This window comes from Cryptomeria japonica, chromosome 6 (genome assembly GCF_030272615.1).
Source record: "Cryptomeria japonica chromosome 6, Sugi_1.0, whole genome shotgun sequence".
In the NCBI taxonomy this organism is placed as follows: Eukaryota; Viridiplantae; Streptophyta; class Pinopsida; order Cupressales; family Cupressaceae; genus Cryptomeria; species Cryptomeria japonica.
The window spans coordinates 37,855,788-37,878,936 of record NC_081410.1 but is presented as its reverse complement, the minus strand read 5'-3'; the positions used below and the strand labels follow the sequence as shown (position 1 = coordinate 37,878,936).

The 23,149-nt window shown below is 36.4% G+C and overlaps 1 protein-coding gene across 1 annotated transcript in view; it reads right to left on the bottom strand.

Annotated features, from left to right (window-relative positions):
• LOC131027715 (uncharacterized) overlaps window positions 1-23,149 on the bottom strand; it is a 110,829-nt gene that overhangs the window by 63,777 nt on the left and 23,903 nt on the right. Inside the window, exon 3 of the mRNA XM_057957801.2 lies at window positions 8,263-8,338. Within this exon, the coding sequence (XP_057813784.1) occupies window positions 8,263-8,338 (76 nt within the window). The remainder of the gene's footprint in view (window positions 1-8,262; window positions 8,339-23,149) is intronic.

Sequence of the window (23,149 nt, the reverse complement as noted above, 5' to 3'; positions counted from 1 at the left end):
TTATGTTCTGGTTTTACATTACCAGAATTGTCACATATAACAGTCTTATACATTATTTTAATTTCTTCATCTCCTAATTCCTCTATGTTGCAATGAATATATATTCGGGGATCTTCTGCAAAAACAACTCCCTTTGGAATTTGGGAAAAAGCACCTATATTGTCATCTTTCTTAGCTACCTTAGCAACTAGTTGAAATACGGGCCTAGGGCATTTTATAACCTTGACTACTGTAGGGTTTGCTATGAATTTAGGTGCAGAGGAGGATGCCATGATAAATACCTTTTTCTACCTTTGGATGGATTGATTTCTGAAGTGCTTTGCCTCTTTGCTCGAAATCCCTTAGCTTTGCAAATTTCGCGCTTTTCGAATGTTTGAAGTCTTGGTGAAGTGAAATGGAGCCAAAACCACAAATTTATAATGTTTATTTGCCATCTACCACATTTAATGCATGTTGGTTAAGTAGCCACTTAACATTGTCTGCCGGTATAGAAGTAATTTCTAAATTGTCACCATTAACCGAGGGAATTATAGCATATGTCTCATTGATTGCCAAACCCTCAAGAAAATTTTCTTCAATTTGATGAAGAGCTTCGTGCTGGTGGAGCATCACTCTGTCCTGTCGGTGAAGCATCACTCTATCCTGTCGGTGAAGCATTGATTGGTTCTACCAGTGGAGGAGTAATCCCAACAATATTTAGGTCTGACTTTCTAATCCATTGTTTTGAGAATTCTTGCTTAACCTCTTCAACTTTTTCTTTTCCTTTCAAGCTAAAACTTTTGTGTCTGCCGGTGATCCTTTACTTCTATAGAATTTTGCAATATTTCCAATCTTGTTACATGCATAACAAGTCACATTATTCTTCTAAATAGCTTTCCCATAACCTATGTCAGTTTGTGTTTTACATTGATTAGATAGGTGTCCAAATCTTCCACAAACATAACATCTAACATTCATTCAGAAAATTTTCAAAGTTGTGACCAATTTTGTTGCATTTTGAACATTGACCGGTGGGTGTGTTGATATTCTAATAATTTCTAGATCTACATTCATTTGTTCTATGACCATACTTATTACAGTTAAAGCATTTTCCATTGAATTTATAAGTATTAGGTTGCCTTACCGGTTTGCTATGATCTTGTGGATTTGCGATACTGAAGCTTTCACCAACTTCAAAGCCAATTCCAGAAGTGTCACCTTTAGGTTTTTGATTCTTCAGCAAGTTACCAAGTTCCTCTAAGCTTTTCTTGAATTTTTCTTTATGTTGATTTGCAATATTAGTTCTCTTTCTAAGACTTCTTTCTACCTCATCAGTTCATTGGAGTCATTTAGAGTGTGCATCAGATCTATTTTCAATAAATCATTTTCATAGCTAAGTCTTGTGTTTTCATTTGCAGCATCACTTAGTCTTCTAGTCAAATCTTCTTCATTCTTCTTTCTATCTTCAATTTCTATAAAAAATCACATAGTCATATCCTGCATCTCATTCTTTGTTGTCATGTTCTCTTGTTTCAACTTGTTTATCATATCATTAAGAGTTTCTTTTTCATCATTCTCATTTTGCATCTTTTCACAAAGTTCTCTTCTCTTGTTTCTTAAAATGGTAAGATTTTATTGAAGTGCCTAAATGATATCTTGGGCTACCTTTAGATCATCTTCTAGTTTGATATTTTTCAATTTCTCTGTATCATAGTCTGAAAGAGATGCTTCTAGTTGCTTCATCAGATTTTCCATATCTACTGGTGTTAGGCTTCTATAAATAGAGGACCAAGCTCTGATACCAATTGTTAGGGTTCCCATAGATACTGAAAGGTGGTGGGGTGACTCAGTATCTAACCGGTGAATTGAATTTCTTAACTTAAAACATGTAGAACATATTATAACAGTGTACCGATATGCAAGAAATAATGCAATAAACAGAATTAAAAGCAACCACATGAAAAACACACCATAACACAATGATTTAACGAGGAAACCCAGTGTGGGAAAAACCTCGGTGGGATTTGTGACCCACAATATTCACTTACTGGCCAATTAGAGAATATTACTACTACAAGAGGGGCCTGCACATGCAGGAAGGCCAACTGCCTAGAGCTCACTGCTCAATGGGAAGTCTCACTGACTTACAATGATGGATTATACAAATCCAGTCTCTTGTATTGCTTCAAAATAACATCTATAATGCCAGATCCAGTACCGGTTTCTGCTCTGCTTCTTACATAAACCCTTAACCTATAATTTGCTTAATAGGTCTGCCTTATTTCGCCTAAATATGATCTTCTTACTTACTTCCTTACTTACAAATGTTCTACAATGATCTCTCTTATATAAGAGTCATTTTATAATGATGCCAAGTCGGCTTACAATAGTAAACAAAATACAATATAACAAAAATCTTGTCGGCCTCTGTGCCGGTATGCTTCCTTTCTCTGCCGGTGTCGGTGGTCTGAGTGCCAGTGTAGAGTGTGATCTTGCTAGTGTGGGTGTAATGCCTTGTCGGTGCCATAGGATTGTAAGGTTGCCATCAATGAAAAATGCTTCAATCACCTACAATGTCTCATTGGAGTGTGCATATGCCAACACACGTAGTGTCATATGACTCTAAAGTGGGGGCTAAATATAGCATTGTAAATTGTACACCCTTAATTGGGTGGTACAATTCCATGCTTAGATTAGCACCTATCTTAGTGTGTTGGATCGTGCATTTTAATTTACCTTTAAGCATTTAATTATTTAATTTAATTAAATCTAAAGTCGTCTACCATCTCTCTACATATCATAAAATTAGTCCCTTAGTCCTAAGTGTGCCCCTTTTTAATTTTATTCTTTGAATTATTTAATTCATCAAAATGCCTAATTATGTCCTATTTTGACCTTCAAGGCCCGATTTCAGATTTCTAAACAACTTGAATCATCGCACCAACCTAGGAATCACCTTATAATAACGATACCTCGCATCCCTAAAAATTTGGAAAAAAGTTGATCAAACCATGGTGATTCACCATGGTCCCAACTTTTTCTCCCTGAATTTCAGGATTATGTTTTGGGAGTGTTATAATGTTTTTTATTAAGGGAAAATAGTTATTGAGGGGACCTAAAACTCTGTACATCAGGTTTTAAAGGGACCCGAAACCCTCAGATTTTATAGGATCTGGAGCCTACAAAAAAACTTTTGCCATAAAGATAGGCAAATAAGAGCAACAGACTAAAACAACAGATTTGGCTAGAACCAGCCAAAAGCTAGCACAGCCAAAAATAGAAAAAAATCAGCACCAAACCAGTTGCCAGCATAACCTAAAGCATTAGATGAAGTCGATAGACTCCCACATTCAAACATCAAGTATTTTCTGGGATCCCCTACCCATATTCAGAAAAATCAGGCAACAAAAAGGGTAGCCCTTCCCTCAGCCAAAAACAACTACAATTTGTGTTGGGCCCTTGAAAACTATTAGCATCCATACATAAATGATTACATAAAAGAAGCATTAAAACTAAATCAAAACATAGGGGTTTTGAAAGGCTCCCCTTACCTTCAAGAGATTGGGTTTTGCATGGCTCCCACAACCAGAGGGTATATCAATGGCCCTGCAAACCACAATGGGTTTTGAGAAAGCTCCCAAAACCAGCAGCAAATTGAGTTTTGAGAAAGGTCCCAAAACCCACAAATGAAAGCCAATAGAGAAAAACAAATCGAAAATAATCTCCCCTCCGTCAGAGAACTTTTCCATCTCTATAGGAAAAGGACCCACCTCCATAGGATTTAAAGAGATACAGATCACCAGCTGAGCGTTCCAAGCACCATTCAACACCATAAGGTCCAGGGGCAAATAATAGCCACATCCACACAAAGAAGATCTGAGATTAAAAATGGCTCCCGAAGCCTTCACAAAAAGAAGAAGCCCATAGTAAATAAGAACCAAACGAGCTGGCACAACCAGATAATCCACCTCCATAGGATTAGAGTGGTCAGGAATAGTCATTTTGGTAAAGAAAGTAGAATAGTTTCCAGCCTTTAAAACCAGGGCAATAGACCCCCTTAAAAAAATCCATCTTGAAAAGATTGACTAGACACTCCTTCCCCCCACTAGGATGCTATTCACCTCTATAGAATAAGCAAGGAGGGGAAAAGGAGGAACAACTGTCCCTTGCAAAGAAAAATGCCTCTCCAAAGGCAACAAACATCCCGAGGGGGGAGAAGAGCCCAAGAACCCTAACAAAGGCCAAGCCCCGATAGATCCAACTGGGTCCCAAACAACACCTGCACACCCCACCAGGACTAGGGTAGTGACACATCCAGAGGTCATGGCCAGACCAAGAGGGAGGGCAGCAATAAGGAACCCACAACTGCAAAGGGGCTGCAGAGGGCGAGCCACAAAAGGCCAAATCTCCCACCGCCAAGCCTTCTCCTTGACCAGGCCCGCACAGAGGAACAACAACCACTGCAACGAGTCACCATCGAACTAGAATCCAATCCTGCAACCGCTTCCAAAGCTGCTATCATGGCTACCCAGTAAACAACAAGAAGTGGAAGAGTGGACCAAAATGAAACAAGGCACAACCGTGTCATTGTTGTCACCATCTTCCGAGTCTTCAATGACCTCCTTTGAAACCCTAGTCCCGCTCCTGTGTCCCTTCGCACTCCCGCTCGTCATGATTTTTAAATGGTTAAATGGTCAAATGGTTACCATTTTATCAATATTAAATTGTCACAAAACTACTGACATTAAAACTCAAACCAGAGGGAGTATTATAATGTTTAAATCCAACTTGGTGCGAAATTATATCATTTCTAGGTCGGCCTATGATAAAAAAACAAAGTTAGGGTTTCATGCATATAGCCTTTCCTTTCCTCATTTAAAGTATCCAACAACTCTAGTAAGTGAAGGAGTCTCTTATGAAGTGAAAGTGCAGGTTTATGTGAAGTCTTCAATCAGCGAATCAAGCATCTATCAAGTCTATATCAACTATTTTCATCATCAATTGAAGATTTGAAGATATTGAAGAATAATAGGAGATCATTGACTGTTGATTGGTATGTACCTCTCCCTTAGGATTTGGTATGATTTCATGTTATTTTCATTTCTTTGTATGAGCTTCATAACACTTATTTTTAGATTTACATTCATGCTTTAGATCCATTATTGTATTTGTGATTTCAAGTATTCGCATTTACATTTACACTCATTTAGGGTTTACTCTCCAAGCATGCAGTAGAACTCTATATTTACTTTCTTGTTCATTTAGGATCTTGCATACACACAAGGTTCTTTCACACACATTTTTAGTACATTATCGGCTATTTGTGGAGGTAGAAATCACCAAAAAAAGGGGTTTAACTAAGGAAAAACCCTATATAGCTGCCCAAATACCATTTTTCAAGTTGTAGGTGTAGGTACATAAATCCGACAGATGCACAATCTTTGGAACCGATAGTACACATAGGTGTAGAGTCAAGGCCAGAGGCAAGTGTCAGTTTTCTTGGACCAGGGCGTGGTGCCTTGGTCCTCTAGGGTTTTCTACTTCTTTTGGCAGTTTTGTAGTGCAAGGTCTCAGATCCCATAATCCAAAAGCTTAGCTTTGTATAGTATTAGGGATCAAGGCGCCCTAGTCCTCCTCAGTCAAGCCCAAATTTTGGTGACAAGTACACATATGAATTCAATTTCTTTCTCTATACTCTATGTCTCAATTTCAAATCTATATTTTTCTATATTTCAATTTATATCTACACTTTTTCTTATCTCCCTAGCCTAATTGATCATTTCATTACATTTGCATATCCCCTCTTCATAGCAACAAAGCAATAGGAACCCTAAAAGTATTCCTTGACTCTCTTTCACAAGAAGTAGTCAAAGTGAATCACTTCCTTAGGCTCTTTTGTATTCCAATGTGTGGAGGGAAGTGGGGTTAGGTCCTAAATTGGCCAATCCCATTTTTCACCATCACACAAATATTAAATGCAATGCTCTCTAGTAAGTTCAAGTGTCCAAATAACTCAATATGGCCCTCTTTATTTAACTATAATGGAAATCATTCTAGTTAAAAAATGGTGAATCTACTTGGATTTTTGTATATCAAATATCAAGTGGCAGACATTCACAAAGATATTAGAAAACAAGAAATTTGAACATCTAATATAAAAAATTGGAATGCTAAGAAACTAGTTGTAAAAATGAAGGGAGGATTGAAATAAATTATCAATTGTTCCCACCACTGATCAAATGATTGCCATTATAGTTAAATAAATAAGGCCATATTGAGTTATTTGGATACTTGAACTTACTAGAGAGGATTGCATTTGATATTTGATATTTATATAAAGTTGCAAGAATTCCGAAATGCTATCTAGATTTTTTTGTATGAGGGAGATTGTAATATGAAGCATTCATGATTGGCCTGAACTTAACCTCAAGGAGCTATTAATATTAGCAAAATAATTTTCAACAATAAGAAACAATTACCTACTACACACACACACACATAACAACATTGATCACTAACAACAATCTAAAAATTTGCAACACTAATCACAAAGATAATTGCTGAATCTATGAAGTTTTTGATTGTACAGATTATTGCAAATGGTAAAATATATATTGAGTATTATGTTGATAAAGATTCAAGTGGTGGTGAAAACTTTGAAGAGTGGCATCATTAGATGGAAAACATTTTGTCTTTTCAAACTTCAGTTCTTTTATTGTCAATGACCTTTGGGATTTTGAGTCTCTTGATTGGACCATTTGGCAATATGCTAAGAACTCTTTTAATCTAAATAATAAGTCGAAGGGGTTTATGATTTTTGTTAAGTCGTTGGTTCCTATGGAGCTTATGATGATACTATGTACTCCTTTACGATGTAGTGTCTTCAAAGACTGGCTTTGGGTCGAAAAGTATCAATTTTCTTGCTTCCCTTGAAAAGAGATTTATCTGCATACCTGCCAACAATAAGCTTAAATTCAGGGCGTAATAATAAATGGAAGGAAGCCATGTTTGGTATTGGTTTTCGTGAAATTGTGATCACAGATTCTATGAGATAACGCATTTTACTACACATATGGAAAAGTAGATGTCAAGCAATGTTTTCTAACCATATTTTGCATCAAAAAATAGGTCTTTTAATGTTTTACTCGGAAATCATGTTCCAACTCATTTTTTTTATGTTCACAGCTAAAGATCGGTCAAAGAAATGGTAATAAGCTCAATAGACAGCTAGATGAGATCAAATATTAGTTGTTGCAGCTTCATGATGGAGACATTGCATGCACTAGGTAGCTACACAAGTTCCTTAAGTTTCAAGTTTGATTCGGTCCCTTGATGGTTCAAGTGTCTTATGTTCATCAAGTTTCTAGCTGTCATGTTTAGTGTTGATTGATTCAGCAAGGTAGATTTGTTCATGTTACTGCTTCTTTGTCGTCCATAGCTTTCATGTATTGATGTTCATGTTTGTCATGTTTGGTTCAATAGACTTGTTTATATTTTTGTATGGTGAGTTGGTGGATACGACCATTGTAATCATTCCTTTTCTCTTCTTTGTAGTTGCCTCTTGGACTACTATTTAATTTTTTATTATTGTATTCCGTCTTGCCTTGTTCAAAATAAAAAAAGACATCTAGTTATAGATAATGATGAATAGAGGAAAGGAAATATTTGCTAATATTGTACTTGTTTTGGTTATTTTGTGAAACAATGCTTCAGAAGGAAATAATGTATGAACAAAGCTAATCAAAGGTGTTCTAAACAAGGTCTAAATTCTTATGGCTAAATTGATAGGCAGAAAGAAAAGATTCATAGTTACAAGTTGTAAGCATAGTCAAAGTGTTTACCAATTACGTGTTTCATGCTTACATTAAGCCTGTTGAAGTCCATCACCTAGTTAAATTGTGTAATAAAAGAAAGGTTATGGAAGACTTAAAAATATAAACTATATGTAATGACAAATCCCAAGATATTTTTCGTATAGAATATAAAATTATGTCTATTATAAAAAACACACCTATCCACATATATTTTTATTTAAAATTATTTAGATTCATACATTTCACAATTAAAAAATCTATTCAAACTCCACAACTACCAAACTCCTATCTACGTTTAGATAGGATACAATTCAAATCCATCTTTCATGCTCTACCTTAAATGGAAAAGCTACTATCTATGTATCATTACATAGTAAACTTTACCATGGACTTTTCTTCTACTGCTTAGATCGACATTGTAATTACAACTTGAAATGTCTACTAAATTTCATCTCATATATATATTAACCTGAGCTTCATCGTACTTGCCATTGCTTCAAGACCACAAAGATGAGCGAGACACTGGAATTTCAACCTATTTACGTCTGTCAATTCATAAAATGTTGGCGGTTAACTCACAGAAAATTTGTGGTTAAGCTAATTTTATAAAAGAAACAATAGATTGATCATATTTAATTTGCAAAAGAAAACATAAGGGTGAGAAAAAGCAAACTGCGCAGAGAAAGAGAGAGGAAATCGTCAAATCTTTTGATTTATTGACACGGTGCAAAGAACATCTGATCAAATACAGATAACCATACTATAAAACTCACATTTAGAGCATCTGAACAACAAAATAAGAAACTCTGCTAGTTAATCAGTTTATGTTTAAGAATTCTGTTATGAGAAACTGTTTTCTGTTTAAGACCTTTTTTAAGGCCCGCCTCTCTGCTTATTATTTTGGTTAATAGGTTAATGGCTAGTCTTAGTTTAAGCCTTGGTTTGAGTAGTTTAAGTTAAATGTTTTTGATTATGTAAGAATGGTTTCTAGTTTTTCTGTTTTGTTGCTTCTTGATGAATTGCCGTGCTGTATTGCTGTTTGGTTAAGAGGTCACTGCTTATATAATCAAAAACAAAATAAGAAACTCTTTCCAAATTTTGTAAGGTTTAATAATAACTAATTTCAAAAAGTCACTAGAAAATCAAAATTCTAAATAAAATGCCTATAAAACTTTTCAATTCTCATGGAGGTTTGCCTACCTCTTAATCTTCGTTTTTGGCAGCATTTTTACATCCAATTCCTTTTCCTGTAGATTTCTCTTTTTGCGGTGCATGTGAACACACCCTGAGCCCAACTCCAGGTAGGATGAAACATTGAGAGGAAAGTTTAGCCTAGCATTTGCGCCTCTCATTCCGAAAGCGGCAGAGTCATATGCGAGAGCAGCCGCCTCTGCAGTGTCAAACGTACCGAGCCAAACGCGAGCCCCCTGCTTGCTGGAATCCCTGATCTCTGCAGCAAATTTTCCCCAAGGGCGGCGCCGCACTCCTATGTAATGTTTGTTATTTGCAGTTTGTATGTTGCGGCCTTTTTCCAAATTGTCAGGAATCTGTTCTCCGCCATCTGCTGAGATTAAAGTTTCTTTAAGATCTGGGTTAATGTCAGCAGAGGGTGTAGTGGGTGGGGAGGAATCTCCCAGCAAATATAATGAGATCTGTTGCAGAGCTGCATTAAATTCCTCACTGTTCATCCCTAAAACTGGTTTTGATTACTCGAGGCGGCTTTTGGTATCGTTGGGCATGAAATGAAAATGGTGGCTCTTTGAATGGGAGTAGGGACAAGGAGACTTTCAAGGGAGGGCCCAAGTTTCTTATTCGTACAATGACAGGCTTTCCAATTAGAGATAAAGAGGAAGATATTTGAGACTTCAAATCTTTTGTTTTAATAATTTAGAAATTAATCAAGATTCTTTTGGTTCTCTTCAATGATGGATCATAGTGTGATCCAAAATGTTGATGCAAAAATTTTGAACACAATTGAATCTAGAAATTGAATTGTGGAAATCTCTCATCATTTATAGAAATTAATTGATTAATCTTTAGTTATAAAAATGACTAGGGGAAAGGACCTAGTTGTTGTCCACCCTAGCTTCGCGCTTCCCAAATTCCTACATGAAAATTTCAAATCACTCCCAATTTTTTACAGCAGCTTATTTGGCAAGTCCCATGCTTGTAACTAAGGTATCAGGGCCACGTCATCAAGTATGGTACCACATTAGCATGCTTTTTGCCAAGGTATCCAAAACAGCAAAAAAAAAAAGTGAGACCAATAGGCATGCAAAAGAGGCCCCTATATAGATGCAGTTGATGTGGCATCACATGAATGGTTTCTTTTTATAACCAATGGTATATTTCATAGCAATAAGAAATTTAAAGTCACAACTATTGGCACAATGTATTGTAATTATTAATATATAATCACACAAAAATTGATATTTTATGTTTCAAACAATAATTTTTATTTATTTTATTTTTGGAGCAAAAAGTATCAACAACCCTCACAACAATTCATAAATGCTCAACTACTGGTGCTCTTCCCTACATGATTCAAATCATTTCATGAAAATCATGACATAAAATGAAGATAAATAATTAAGAGTATTTTTTAGTTGATGATGGAACTATTTGTTGAAGTAAGAGGTGGATTCATAGTTGTACTGGCAATTTTGTAATTGAACATGCAATTTTAGAATTTCCCTAAGATATTTTGTAAAGATTATTCTTAAATTTGAAATAGCTTAACAATCAACGGAAAATTATAGTCCTTAAAAAAGTTAAAATTACCTACCACATTTTTATTTTTTTTGATGTAGGTCCAGACCAGCGAGCACGACAGCCCAGCAAGGGCATGAAGCTCGTGAGCTGTCAGCCCAATGAGGGCCTTCACAAAGTAATTTTTGCCACCTGATACTTGGGCACGAGACAATAGGCTGAACCTCTTCGGGTAAGAGCAAAGGACTGAGGGGTATCCAAAAAATTCATCAACCCTAGTATACGATTTTCTTAGTTCTTTCTTAAGGCTATACAAAAAATTTCTTCGACTTGTTGAATTGATGTTCTTTACCTTTCACTTCAAACATTTGTGGTTGTTGAACACATACTTCTTCTTTCAAGTACTCATTTATGAACAAACTTTTCACATCCATGTGATGTATTTTATATTTCTTCTAAGGCACTAATGAATCCATCATGTTCTAATAATCTTTCACATTTCTACTAGTAGAAACGTCTCTTCATATTATATGACATACCTTTGTCTAAAGTCTTTTGCAACTAAATGTACCTTGTTTCTTTCAATACTGTCACCACTATTATAATTAGTCTTATAGGTCCACTCAATGATAATATTTATCTTGTTATGTGGAAGCTCTATAAGCTCCCAAGTATCCTTCCTAGGAATGTAATCTATCTCTTTGCATTAAGTTCACTTAAAACATTCGTACATGCATCTTAAAAATATGATGGTTCCAAAGTAACCTATGAAAGTGATGCATCCAAACTTAAAAAGTAAGATTAACCATTAATATTAAAGAAAGCAATCTTAAAAATGGTCACCTTTGCATCTAGCAGGCATTGGGTAATGAAAACAATTAAAAAAAAAAATTGAATGGGCACCATGGCTGGTATCCTCGTGGTGTTGCTACGAACCCCTACGGTACTACTAGGAAAGTTGCATGGTAGAGGCCATCAAGGTTAGATAGTCAGAATCCAATGCACCACAAGGTAGGGCCCACTTGCAGCTAGACAAGCACATGTACCCTAGCAACTTTTACCTATTCTATATCAATTTGGGCACCATGGAAGCTTTTCTATCCTAACAACATCCATCTTGGCAGTGTAGGGGTTATGTCTTCTCCTAATAACATTCTTCTTGGCGGAGTCCCCTTCAATAACAAACCTAATCACAGACACCACTCATTTCCTCTTCCCTCTAATGTCTCTCCTAAAAAGGGCTCATGCAACAAACACAAAAGATCCAGGCATAAGAAGGAAGGATCAAGAAAAAGGAGCCCTCAAAATTGTGATAATCAAATGATAATTATTAAGAAATTGGTTCACAAAAACACCCCAGCCTTGCTCTCAATGGAAGAAATTCTATCCCTTCAAAATGTGGGAAGAATGGATGTAGAAGTTGCTGTTAGGGTCACATTTATAAATGGTTCTCTAGCTACCCAAATTGCATAACTCAAGAACCGTGCTCTCATAGGTAAGCTATGGAATCTCACTCTTGATATTGATGCTCTTACATCTTGGATTCAGCCCATTTGATTTGGAGTTTTGCAAGTATTCTATATTGATAATGGGGGGGGTGGGTTTCATTCTTATTTTCTCGAATAAGTTAGCTTGAGATTCTTCTCATAGGATTAAGTCCACCTTCTTCAAAGGGATTGGTCTCTTTACTTGATATTAGACCCCTAATTTTGATCCATTAGAGTGCCACTTTAGATTTACACCTTTTTGGATTATATTTCCTTCATTCCCTTTTGAATATAGAGACTTGGATATTATCCATATCTTTGCAAGTCAAATTGGTATTTTCGTCAAGCATGATCTTTAGCCCTTTTAGTTCACACACCTTCCTGTTCGAGTTTGTGTGCAGATAGACCTATCCATACAGGCCTCTCCAAGACTCTCCATATTTATTCTAAGTTTGGGAAGTGTTTTCAGTAGATCATCCAGGAGGACCCCCATTTGGTGGAGGCAAATATGCAATATTCGAGGCATTTCACATCTATGTGTGTGACTTATGAGGAGGACTTTGTTAGGGTTTGTGAGGACCCAACCTCAAACCCTTTTACTTGTTCCATGACAAAGAAGCATGATTGTGTACTATTCCTAGAAATTGGCCCTTCAACATGCCCCTTGGGAGAGTGCTGATAAAATATATGCCAAAATTCCTCCTCTCTCACATTGGTTCTTGTTTCCTCACCACTATGTCCAAATTTTCAAATTTACTTTACGAGTAAAGATTCTTTCTCTTCTCTGGCCGCATAATCGTCACTTCGACACTTTCTTTGGATTTTCCTAGCCAAGATTTTTTCCTGCAATGTTAGCCTACCTCCACTATGGAACCCATCAAAATGAACCCTTTTGCAAATGATATTTTCTCTTTATCTAGGACCCTTTCTAGTTTGGTTAAGGAGAGACCATACAATCGTAGATTTGACACGAAATATGATAGATTTGACATCTTTTCCAATGGTTTGGCTTCCTCCAGCCATAGCATTTTAGCTCAGGAACTTCAAGCATTCAAAGGGCCCCTTCTTAATGCAAAATTTGATACATTAATATTTGAGATGCTCTTTAAAGTATGTATGGTAGAAGCATCTACAATTGCAGATGATGTAGCTCTTGAGGAGGATTCCATTATGGAAGAGACACATGATATTGAGGATGTAATTTCTTTAGAGGTGGAATCCCTATTTGAAACTGCACTAGTGGAGGCTTATGATCTAGAAGGACTCCAAACTAATAGGACTATATTACAAAATGGGGATTCCCTTCCACTCGTCAATCCTTCCAACATAGGATCTTTTCTATAGAAATAGATCTTACTATATATTTGTCTCAATGTGCCTATGGATAGTTCCCCTCTCAAGTTTTCCATTTTCTAAACTCCATTAGTGCTGCCAAAGCCACCTTCTATGAAAAAATCCAAAGGTAAGAAAAGTATCAGGGTTCAATTGCATAAGACTAAGGATTAAATTTGAGCTGGTATTCAATCAAGTTTGGATGATAAAATGTACCATTGGAGAACATGTTGTTATCCACACCACAAATTAGGATAACCTCTTGGAATGATAGGGGAATAAGTGCCCCTAAAAAACACTATCTTATCAAGTCTTAGCTTGAGTCTTGTGGGGCGGATTTGATTCTCTTAGAGGAAACCAAATTATTTGAAGAAGATAAATTGCAAATAAAAAATTTCATGGAAGCAATAACGATTTGTGGCTTTCCCTTCTTTAGGTTCTATAGGTGGTTTAGCCATCCTTTTGGAATCATAAACAAGTACAGGTTCATAAAGTTCAAGAAAAGGCAAATTTAATTAATGTTATTGTCACCTTCTATAAGAATTCTTTTCATTTGATCAATGCGTATGGACCAAACTCTTTAGTAGGTAAATTAAAGCTTTGGGAATCAATTTCATTTGTCCTAACTTCTTTCACAAAGGATCCTTTTATTTTGGGTTGTGACTTCAATGTAATCCTTTCTATCAATGATTAAATAGTGGGTATAGTTCCTCCTTTGGCATCCATGCAAGACTTCAATGATTTTGTCCTCAATAATGCTCTAAAAGATTGGATTCCTATTAATAGAAATGTAACCTAGACTAATAGAAGGAAAACAAATTCCATATAGAAGAGAGGTTGGATAGGTTCTTCTCCAATCTAGTATGGCTATCTAAATTCGGCTGATACACATCTCATATTTTGCTTCTATCCAATTCAGACCACTTTCCCATCCACTTGGATTTATCTTTTGACTCCAACCATCCCAAGCACAAATACTCCTTTAAATTATAGCATATGTGGTTTCAAGACCTCTCCTTTCTCCCTTTACTTCAATGGTGGTGGGAAAGTGCCCCTTTTGTTCTTGGATCTAGAATGTTTCAACTAAGAAAAAAGATTCAACAAGTAGCTATTAGGTTGTGGAATAACTCAGTGTTTAAAAAAAATTCCAAATCTAAAGTAGACATTGAAGAGCAACTCAAGTTAGCAAATGATGAAATTATCAATAATGGCGTCAATGACTCCTACTACTCTCTTCAAAAGAACCTTTAATCCCAACAAGAGGAAATTCTTAAGAGGGAAGAAATTTTTTGGAGACAGAAATCTAGAGAGCTCTAGCTCTCAAAGAAGGGGATAGGAACATGAGGTTTTTTCACTCCTTAGTTCAAATGAGGAGGGCCATCTACTCCATCTTCCAAATAAAAAATATTTAGGTGATATTTTTACTGATATGGACAAGATTCAATCAAAAGTGTGGTCCTTTTTTTCTCCAACCTATTTTTAGGTCCACCTACTTACTAGCTTGATCATTTATAGGAATTATTGAGATTCATTCCTAAGATAATTTCACTCGCAAGGATAATATAATCCTTCTCAAACCATTCAATATAGAGGAAATCAAAAGAGTTTCATTTTCTATGTCCCCAGATAAGGCTCTAGGGATAGATAGTTTTTCTGCCATGTTTTTCAGAAAATATTGGCACTTTGTGGGTCGGGATGTTTGGCTTGCAATAGATGAATCTAGAGGGAATTTCAATATCCAAAAGAAATTCAATACTACTCATATTTCTCCCATTCCCAAGGTTCAATCCCTTGTCTCATTTTCGGACTTCGGGCCCATCTCCATATGTAATACTATCTATACTGATCTTTACAAAATCTATTTCTTTGAGATTGGTTAAAATGATAGCTAAACTCATCTCAAAGGAGAAAGGGGGATTTATTCCTTGTAAAGAAACTTCTGAGGGGGCCCTTATTGTACACAAAATCCTTCATTTAGTTCAACAAGTTAAATCAAAGGCAATGATTCTTAAACTATGTATATGATGAAAGCTTATGACAAAGTTTGCTGGATGTTTTTGGAACATGTGATGCTTGGATTTGGGTCCTCCAAACTCTGGAACAAATGGAGTATATCTTGTAGCTTAGGGTCTATATTTCTAGTAAGTATCAATGGGATTTCATGTGCCTTTTTCTACTCCGCCTAGGGAATAAGATAGGGGGGTCCCCTATGTCCCTTCCTATACATTATCTTGGTAGAAGCTTTAAGAAGATCAATATTCACTCATCACTTGGACTATGGAAGGGAATCACCCTTCCCAATATGTAGAATGCATCCACTCATATATTATTTGTTAATGACACATTACGTTTTGGGGAGGCTTCATTGAAAGAAGCTAAGATAATCAAGGAATTTGTTGACACATGTTGTGCCATATCAGTATAGAAGGTCAATGCCTCCAAATCTAAGGTATTCTTTTTAAACTTATCCTCTTTCCTCTTGGACAAGATTACCAGCTTACTGGGCTTCAAAATGGATACCTTTCCTTGTAAATATTTAGGCATCCCACTTTTTGTGGGGAGAAATAAGAGCAATTTGTGAGCTGACATCTTGCCAACCATTAAAATAGAATCTCCTCATGGAAAAACTTCTAGCTTTCATTAGTTGTTCATATTCTCATGATCGTAAACTAGATAATGTCAATATTGCCTATGCCAAATGGTGTTTTAAACTCAATTGAGTCTTCCATGAAGTACTTTCTCTTCAAAGGTCCTAGGGAAAAGAAAGATAAGATGCATATGATCACATGGGATAAATGTTGCATTCCTAAAAAGGCTAGTGGGGTTCATATCCACACTAGTACATTTGGGCCTAATTTCTGACGGTTAATTGTCTGATTTGCGACGACCAAACGTCAGTCTTCTGACAAACTTTACCATCGAAAACTCATCATCAAGATTTTCGACGATGCCATTTCCATCGGATTTTCGACGGATGTTATGATTTCTCCTCGACGACTATCTGACATGGCAGTGACGTCGGATATAAACCATCCTCGTTGGACGTTCCATTAGTTGTCATTGGAATTTCGATGGCGACAGATGATGTGGGTCAAACGGCTTTGCCGTCGGTGAATGAAAGCATTGAACAAGTTCTATTTTTAAAAATTGCATTAAACATTTTAATTTATTTGATTCAGTGTTATTTGCAAAAAATGATTATCAATGATGTTTCCTTTCTCCAAGAATTGTCTAGGATCTTTCCGTCAAATAATATGTAACATCGAATGACTAAATTTTTTCTTTACAAATGCTTATTTAATTTAATTATTATCTGAGCATGAATTAAAATTTATATCTGTACGGAAGCAGAACATACAAGCTTTAGAGTCATGTGCATGAAAATTTCCTAAAAGAAAGCAAGTAGGCATTATCTTGAATGACATAGAAACAAGCTCATCAGCTGCCTAGAAGAGAGAAATTGGAGAAAAGAAGAGGAAAGTGTTAAAGGGTGATAAATAGATAGAGAGAATGCAATACAAAAAAAGAATGTCTGGAGTGTCTGATGTGACGTCTCTAATTTATATCCAGAGGAACTAACTGGTTTTGGAGATCCTATGAAACCTATTGGGCCATGCTTTGGAGGAAATCAATGTGTTCATGCAAGGAGCACCTTTTTTCTATTATGAGAATGATGGTTTTGCACCGAAGGATATTTGGAAGTCAATATCCAAAAATTTCTATAGTGTGGAACAAGAGTTGGTGGACTCGAAGTATAATTGTCAGCATTCAGAAGACCAAGAGGTTAAGTACACAATCTCCCAATAGAAGAGAAATTTCAAGAATTACTTCTCCCCCCCATGACTATTTAGGAAGCACTTCCTCAAACAAAGGACTATTGGCCTCCATTGGATCAAAGAAAAAATTTAAAGCATAGACTCTAGACGATGTGGTGGTGTCCTTCGTGAAGAACTCTACACTATAATTGAAAATTCACGAGGGAAACTGCAAGATAGTGAAGAGAAATACATGTTAGGCCCAATATGGAAAGCTAATGTACTGAGAGGGGAGGGGTGAATCAGTACCTCAAAACCTTTCTTAAATAATAACCTTCCTGTTATGCATAAACAGAATAGTGCAGTAACATAAAATAAAGTTAAAACAAACAGATAACAATCATACATGATTCACTCCATAACACATATATTTTGGTTATGCAGAAACTATTGGTTAGAGAGAAAAATTGCGGTGGGGATGGCACCCACAACTTCACTACTGCAATAATAAAGAATGCTCGGTTAGAGCTACATTTAGCTATTTCTGATAGCTTACCCTGTTAGGAGTAACAAGATTTGTTAGATCTACCTTGCTAAAGGATTTTACAACATTTATTCTGAATGCTGCACTTGGTTAGAGGCTTTACAATTTATAGATTTGGTTAGAGTCTTTTACCCTGTTAAAGGTTTCTCTTTCAACTTCATAATATTACAATAAAATCATTACAAACATTTGCAACTTTACATCTGAAATGTTATAGCAGATTCTATGTGCTCAGGATAAGATTACCTTGCTTATAGCATACCTCGGTAACTCATATAGTAACTCGGTAAACCCTTCTATTTACTCTGTTCTTCGACTATTCTCTGAAAACCTTCTTGGTGACCTCTGTGTCTCTGTAACAATCTTACTTCATACATATATGCACTACAATAATGCTGTATATATATATCTCTTAAAACGGTGGTCTAATTCATTGCTTCGATCTTACAAACAAGATTCCTTGAATGAATAACTAAACAAAATATTTCATTGGTTGGATTGACCTCACAATCATACACAATCTTCTAGTGCAATTTCCAATGTAGTAACGGTTAGACGTGCCTCGATCTTGTAACATGTTTTCATATGCATGTCCAGGTTCAATGTATCTGGTAACACGTTTTACTCGGTGAATATCAACTCGGTGTGTTAACTTTACTGCTCGGTAGCCATAAAAAGATACTCGGTAGACAACTCGGTGTATACTGTGTTCTGTGACTTCTTTCTTTTGTAACCGACTAGACTGTGCACACCGACTTCTCTGTTTATACCAACTGCATGATTCGGTAGTGCTAACCAATGAGAATATATAGTATGACTTTGAATATAAAAACTAATGGCAACTTGATAAGTAGTAACAATCTCCCCTTTTGACATTAGTTGAGATGTTTGACAAAAACTACTTTCAAAGTCATAACTCAAAAATCTATATACTTTGCAAAATGACTACACTTGACAATATATACAATAGTCAATGAAATAGTATATGCAGATATACTCCCCTTATCATTATTCTGTACATAACTCGGATTTTGCATGCTCGGTTCTATTATGTGCTTGTGTGCTCTGCTTGGTATACTCCCCTATATACAATACTCAAAACAGTATTACCAAAATTGTATCACTCTCCAAATATAGTATATTATTCCCCTTATGTAGTATTACTCCCCTTTTTTGACAAACATCAAAAACTTAATTTCCATCCGGGGGCGGTAACTGATCAAAAATAGATTTATACTTGTTCCGGGCATCGGTGAGTGCAACTGAGAGTGCATCCTTTACACTTTCCATTAAAGAATTTTGTGCTTGAATATCAGCCAATAGTGATATTAAGCCATCAAGAGTGCTTCCCTCTTGTGTAGTAGATAGGCATGTAGCTCGGTTAATCTTCTCTTGAACTGATGAGAGATGAGGAAGGAATAATGTCTGGAAGGTCATTATATCCATCCTGATCTTATGCTCTTCATTTCTGAGTTCTAACTATTGAGCCATGAGCTGTTGCAGCTTGGTATAAAAATTCTGAATTGAATTAGGCTTGGTGGTCAACTTAGTTGAGAGATCGGTGATCTCTTTCTCAATTGCATCAGTTTTATTCTTGATATCTTTAATGAATAAGGAAAATGTAAAAAGTTTCTGAAATAAATAAAGAATATGCTTGAGTTGAGGGGACAACTCAGCAATGAATTTGACAAGCTTTACTTTTCCTATAGCGAGAGATTTTTGTACCTCTTCTATCATCTTTGCAGTAAGCTCTTTATCTTTTAGCTTGCTCAAGTACTCAGATGCATCAACTCCAGATGTTTCTATTCGAGTAAGGAGTTCATCCAGTTGAATGTGGATGGTTGCATCGGTTGACACTGTTGCTGAAGGTAGCATATCTGTTAGTAGTGTCTTTACCTTCTATAGTACTTTATTCTTCTTTTGAATGGCCAATTGTTTTTCTTGTTCGGCCTTTGCTTTGCATAGTTCACCGAAATCAATAAGTGCTTGCCCTTTTAATTTTGAGATATCCACATTGGGAAACACTATCGGTTTAGTTAAATCAACTTTGAAACTATGCTTTCTCACCTTCTTCTCTTTACCTTTGATCGGTTGTACTAAGACAAGTGCTTGTGAGGCTTGTTGTCCCTCGGTAGGTTGCTCAGTAGATGCAACACTTCAGTCGGTTCCTGTAGCCGTTGTGGTGTCCTTGGGTGTCTCGGTACTAGGGGTCTCAATTGTAATATTTTCAGTGCTCGACGGTGCTTGAGACGTCTGATCTTTAGTTGTATCTTCTGCTGCTTCAGACTTGTGACCTTCAGTGCCTTATTCTATATCCTTAGGAGCTTCGGTTGAGACAGGTGGCTTGACCGGCGGATAAGGCTGAACTTGTTCTAAGATAGATTCACTAGATACAAGTTTTGCATAGGTAGTGCCTTCAATCATTTCCTGCTCCGATGCTTCTACATCCATGACATCTTCATCAATTTGAATAGTGTTAGCCGGGTCTTGCTTGGTAGCATTAGGACCTTGCTTGGTGACATCAGGATCTTGCTCGGTGACATCAGGATCTTGCTCGGTGACATCAACAATTTCAACTTGAGATTGTTCACCGACATCCTTGATTTTGAAGATTTCCTGTCACTTGGCTTTCGTCTCATTTTCTACATCAATGCATAGCCCATTCATCAATTTTAAGGCTCTTTGTTTGACAAGAAATTTAGAATTGTATGTTGTCAAATGTTCTTTAATTTTTGCTACAGACATATCAGGGAATAGATGGACTAGACTTCTTTCTCTTATTTTTTTCTCTGAGTCCATTGCATATTTCCATCTGTTATCAATATGTAAGTATAATTCACTCGGAAGTGACTTTACTAGTTCTAATGGAGCTAGCCGAAACTTTAGAAGTGTGCAGATGACAACTTCTTCAATTTGTCACTTCTCATCATTATTCCTAGTCTCATACTTGACATATCTAAATCCTGCAAATCCACCATATTCTTTAAGATTGGCACAAAAGTTTTCAACACTATGAATATTTACCTTCTTGCTTTTTACAATCTGAAATTTGTTTGCATCATCGGATTCTATATCACTAGACTCTTTTGCCAAAATGAGTCTCTGAGTAGATTTATTGTAGGTCTTGGTTACCTTGGGTGCAATAACACTCTTTTGTTTCTTACTCAGTGATGCAGTTGATGCTCTAGTGTTAGGTCTCTTTGTTGGTGGAGTCGGTAGGGCCTTTGAAATGTCCTGTTTCTTTCTTTTCAAAACTTTATCCTTAGGCAACTCGGTACTTAATGTTATTGCTGCCTCTTGAGCTTTTGATTCCTCTTTGGTAATGGCAAGAGTGCCTTTGACAGGTGTAGAGGAGGATTCTTCTCCGAATTTCTCAGATAAAACCTTTATCATCTTTGTAGCTTTTCTTGTAGCCTTGGGTACTACAATGCTCATTTTTACTTTTTCTTTCACCTCTTCATAACTTCCATATCTTAGTTCGGTAGCATGCCTTGGCAATGAAAGATAGGCATCAATTTGTTGTTGTGTGATATCATAGTCAATCTCATAACCCATTGGTGGCAAAGATTGAGTCCTTGGTTCAACAGAATTCATATAACAGTAATTGGTGTCTACCTCAAAACATATATCATCCTTATATTTCTCTACTAGCTCTGGCGGAATCCGGTACCTGTTGTGCATCTTCTCTTGAAATTTGCTGAAATAGTCATCCATGATATCATTAAAATTATCTCCCAGTTTCTTGATAAAATCATTGATTTGATGGGTGATAGGTCGGTGTAGCTCCCAAACTACTTTACCGACTGAGGGAAAGAACTTCTCAAAGTAGAAAAACATGCATACAAGAAGTGAACCAAACTTCAGTGTGTTTGCCGAGTTGTTCTTCTTCGGCTTCCTTATTGTGTTCAGGTTCTCAAACAAGTTCTTCAGTAGCACTTCACATAAATCTACTTTCATTCCCTTTTTCACTATTTTATAAGCTAAGTCAACTGCGGCACATGGTACACTGTTTTCCCTTGCTGGTTGGAAGAAATAGTAACCAATTACTCTAATTGCAAACTTAAGTTCTACATCAGTGACATTGTTCAATTTCAGTCCTTGGTAATCAAATTCTACTCCAGTTAGACTGATTAGCTTCTGTGATATCATTTTCTGTGCTCGTGCATGATCATAGATAGGATACCCGGTGATCACATGAATGATTTCCTTGGTGATTTTGAATGGTTGCTCCTCTAGCCACATAAAATCATCATGAACTCTTCTTAAAACAAACTTAACCCACTGGGGTTTGAACACATGGGGATAGGCTAGGGCTTTAGTTAATCCCTTGATTTTGATATGCTCGTACTTGCTATCCATTTTGCCATCAGTACAAATTTCATCATATGTGTCACTAATCTCAACATGACCGAGTTCTTCAACATGGCATTTGGTGAAGAATCTAACATCTTCGACTAACAAGACTCGATCAGGGATGAGTGAAAATGCAGTTTTGTCATTCGATTCAGAGGCGACTTTAGGAGTTAAAGAGTACTTCAGCGAGGGCTTCTCCACATTCTTGACAACTACGGGATCTAGGATCTTGGGCGCCATTGTAGATTTCAGGTAAAACTTAGCAAACTATCCTTAGGGTTTGATAGTTTACAAACGAATGATGCTTCACACTCGGTAGATAATAGCAATTTGACAAGATTGGAAACCAGCTTAACAGTGTGATGAGATTTGATGTAAATACATTGAAATTCCCTCTGAATGAAGTTTGATCACCTTGATTCGCTCTGTTTTTCTCTCTTGAAAACTTGGTGAATGAAAATGACCACGAAAATACCTTTAAGTACACAAAATACCTTATCGGGCTCTGTGCGAGTTAGGTCAAAACATTAAATGCGCTCGGTTCACCTTTAACCAATTTACTCCTTTTTTTTCGTTTTAACCGAGTAACCAAATTTCCTTCATTTACCGACTTGACAGGCTTCCTGTATACACCGACTTGACAGGTTTCCTGTAAAGTACTTTTGATAGAATTTCAAACTTATTAATTGCATCTTAACTATGCAGATTTTGAATTTTGTACATAATAGAATGGGAACTGTTATGATTTAACCTTTAGAGAATGCAGTCCCTTCATACCTTTTCTGATTAATTTGGAATAGGTGCACCTAACTCGGTAGGTAAGGTGCTTTCTTCATCTGACATGATTTCCTTCTTTTTCCAAATCATCCTAAATTTTTCTTTTATCTCTTCAGTGTCTCTTCTAGGTTGATCTCTGCAATCTCCAGCTAAATGTCCAATTTTGTGACAATGAAAACATGCCATACCGAGATTTCTCCATGATCTTCGGTTGTTCATTCCAAACCTTATAAAACAGTTGGCACTAATATGTCCATATCTCCCACAACATTTGCACCATATCCTTGTATTGTAATCCCATGGTACTGCTGCATATTGTCGGTAAGGATCTGTGTGTGTTCGGTAACCTCTAGTGTCTGCTCGGTGTGGACACTGCATGTAGGTCTTTTGCTTAGACCA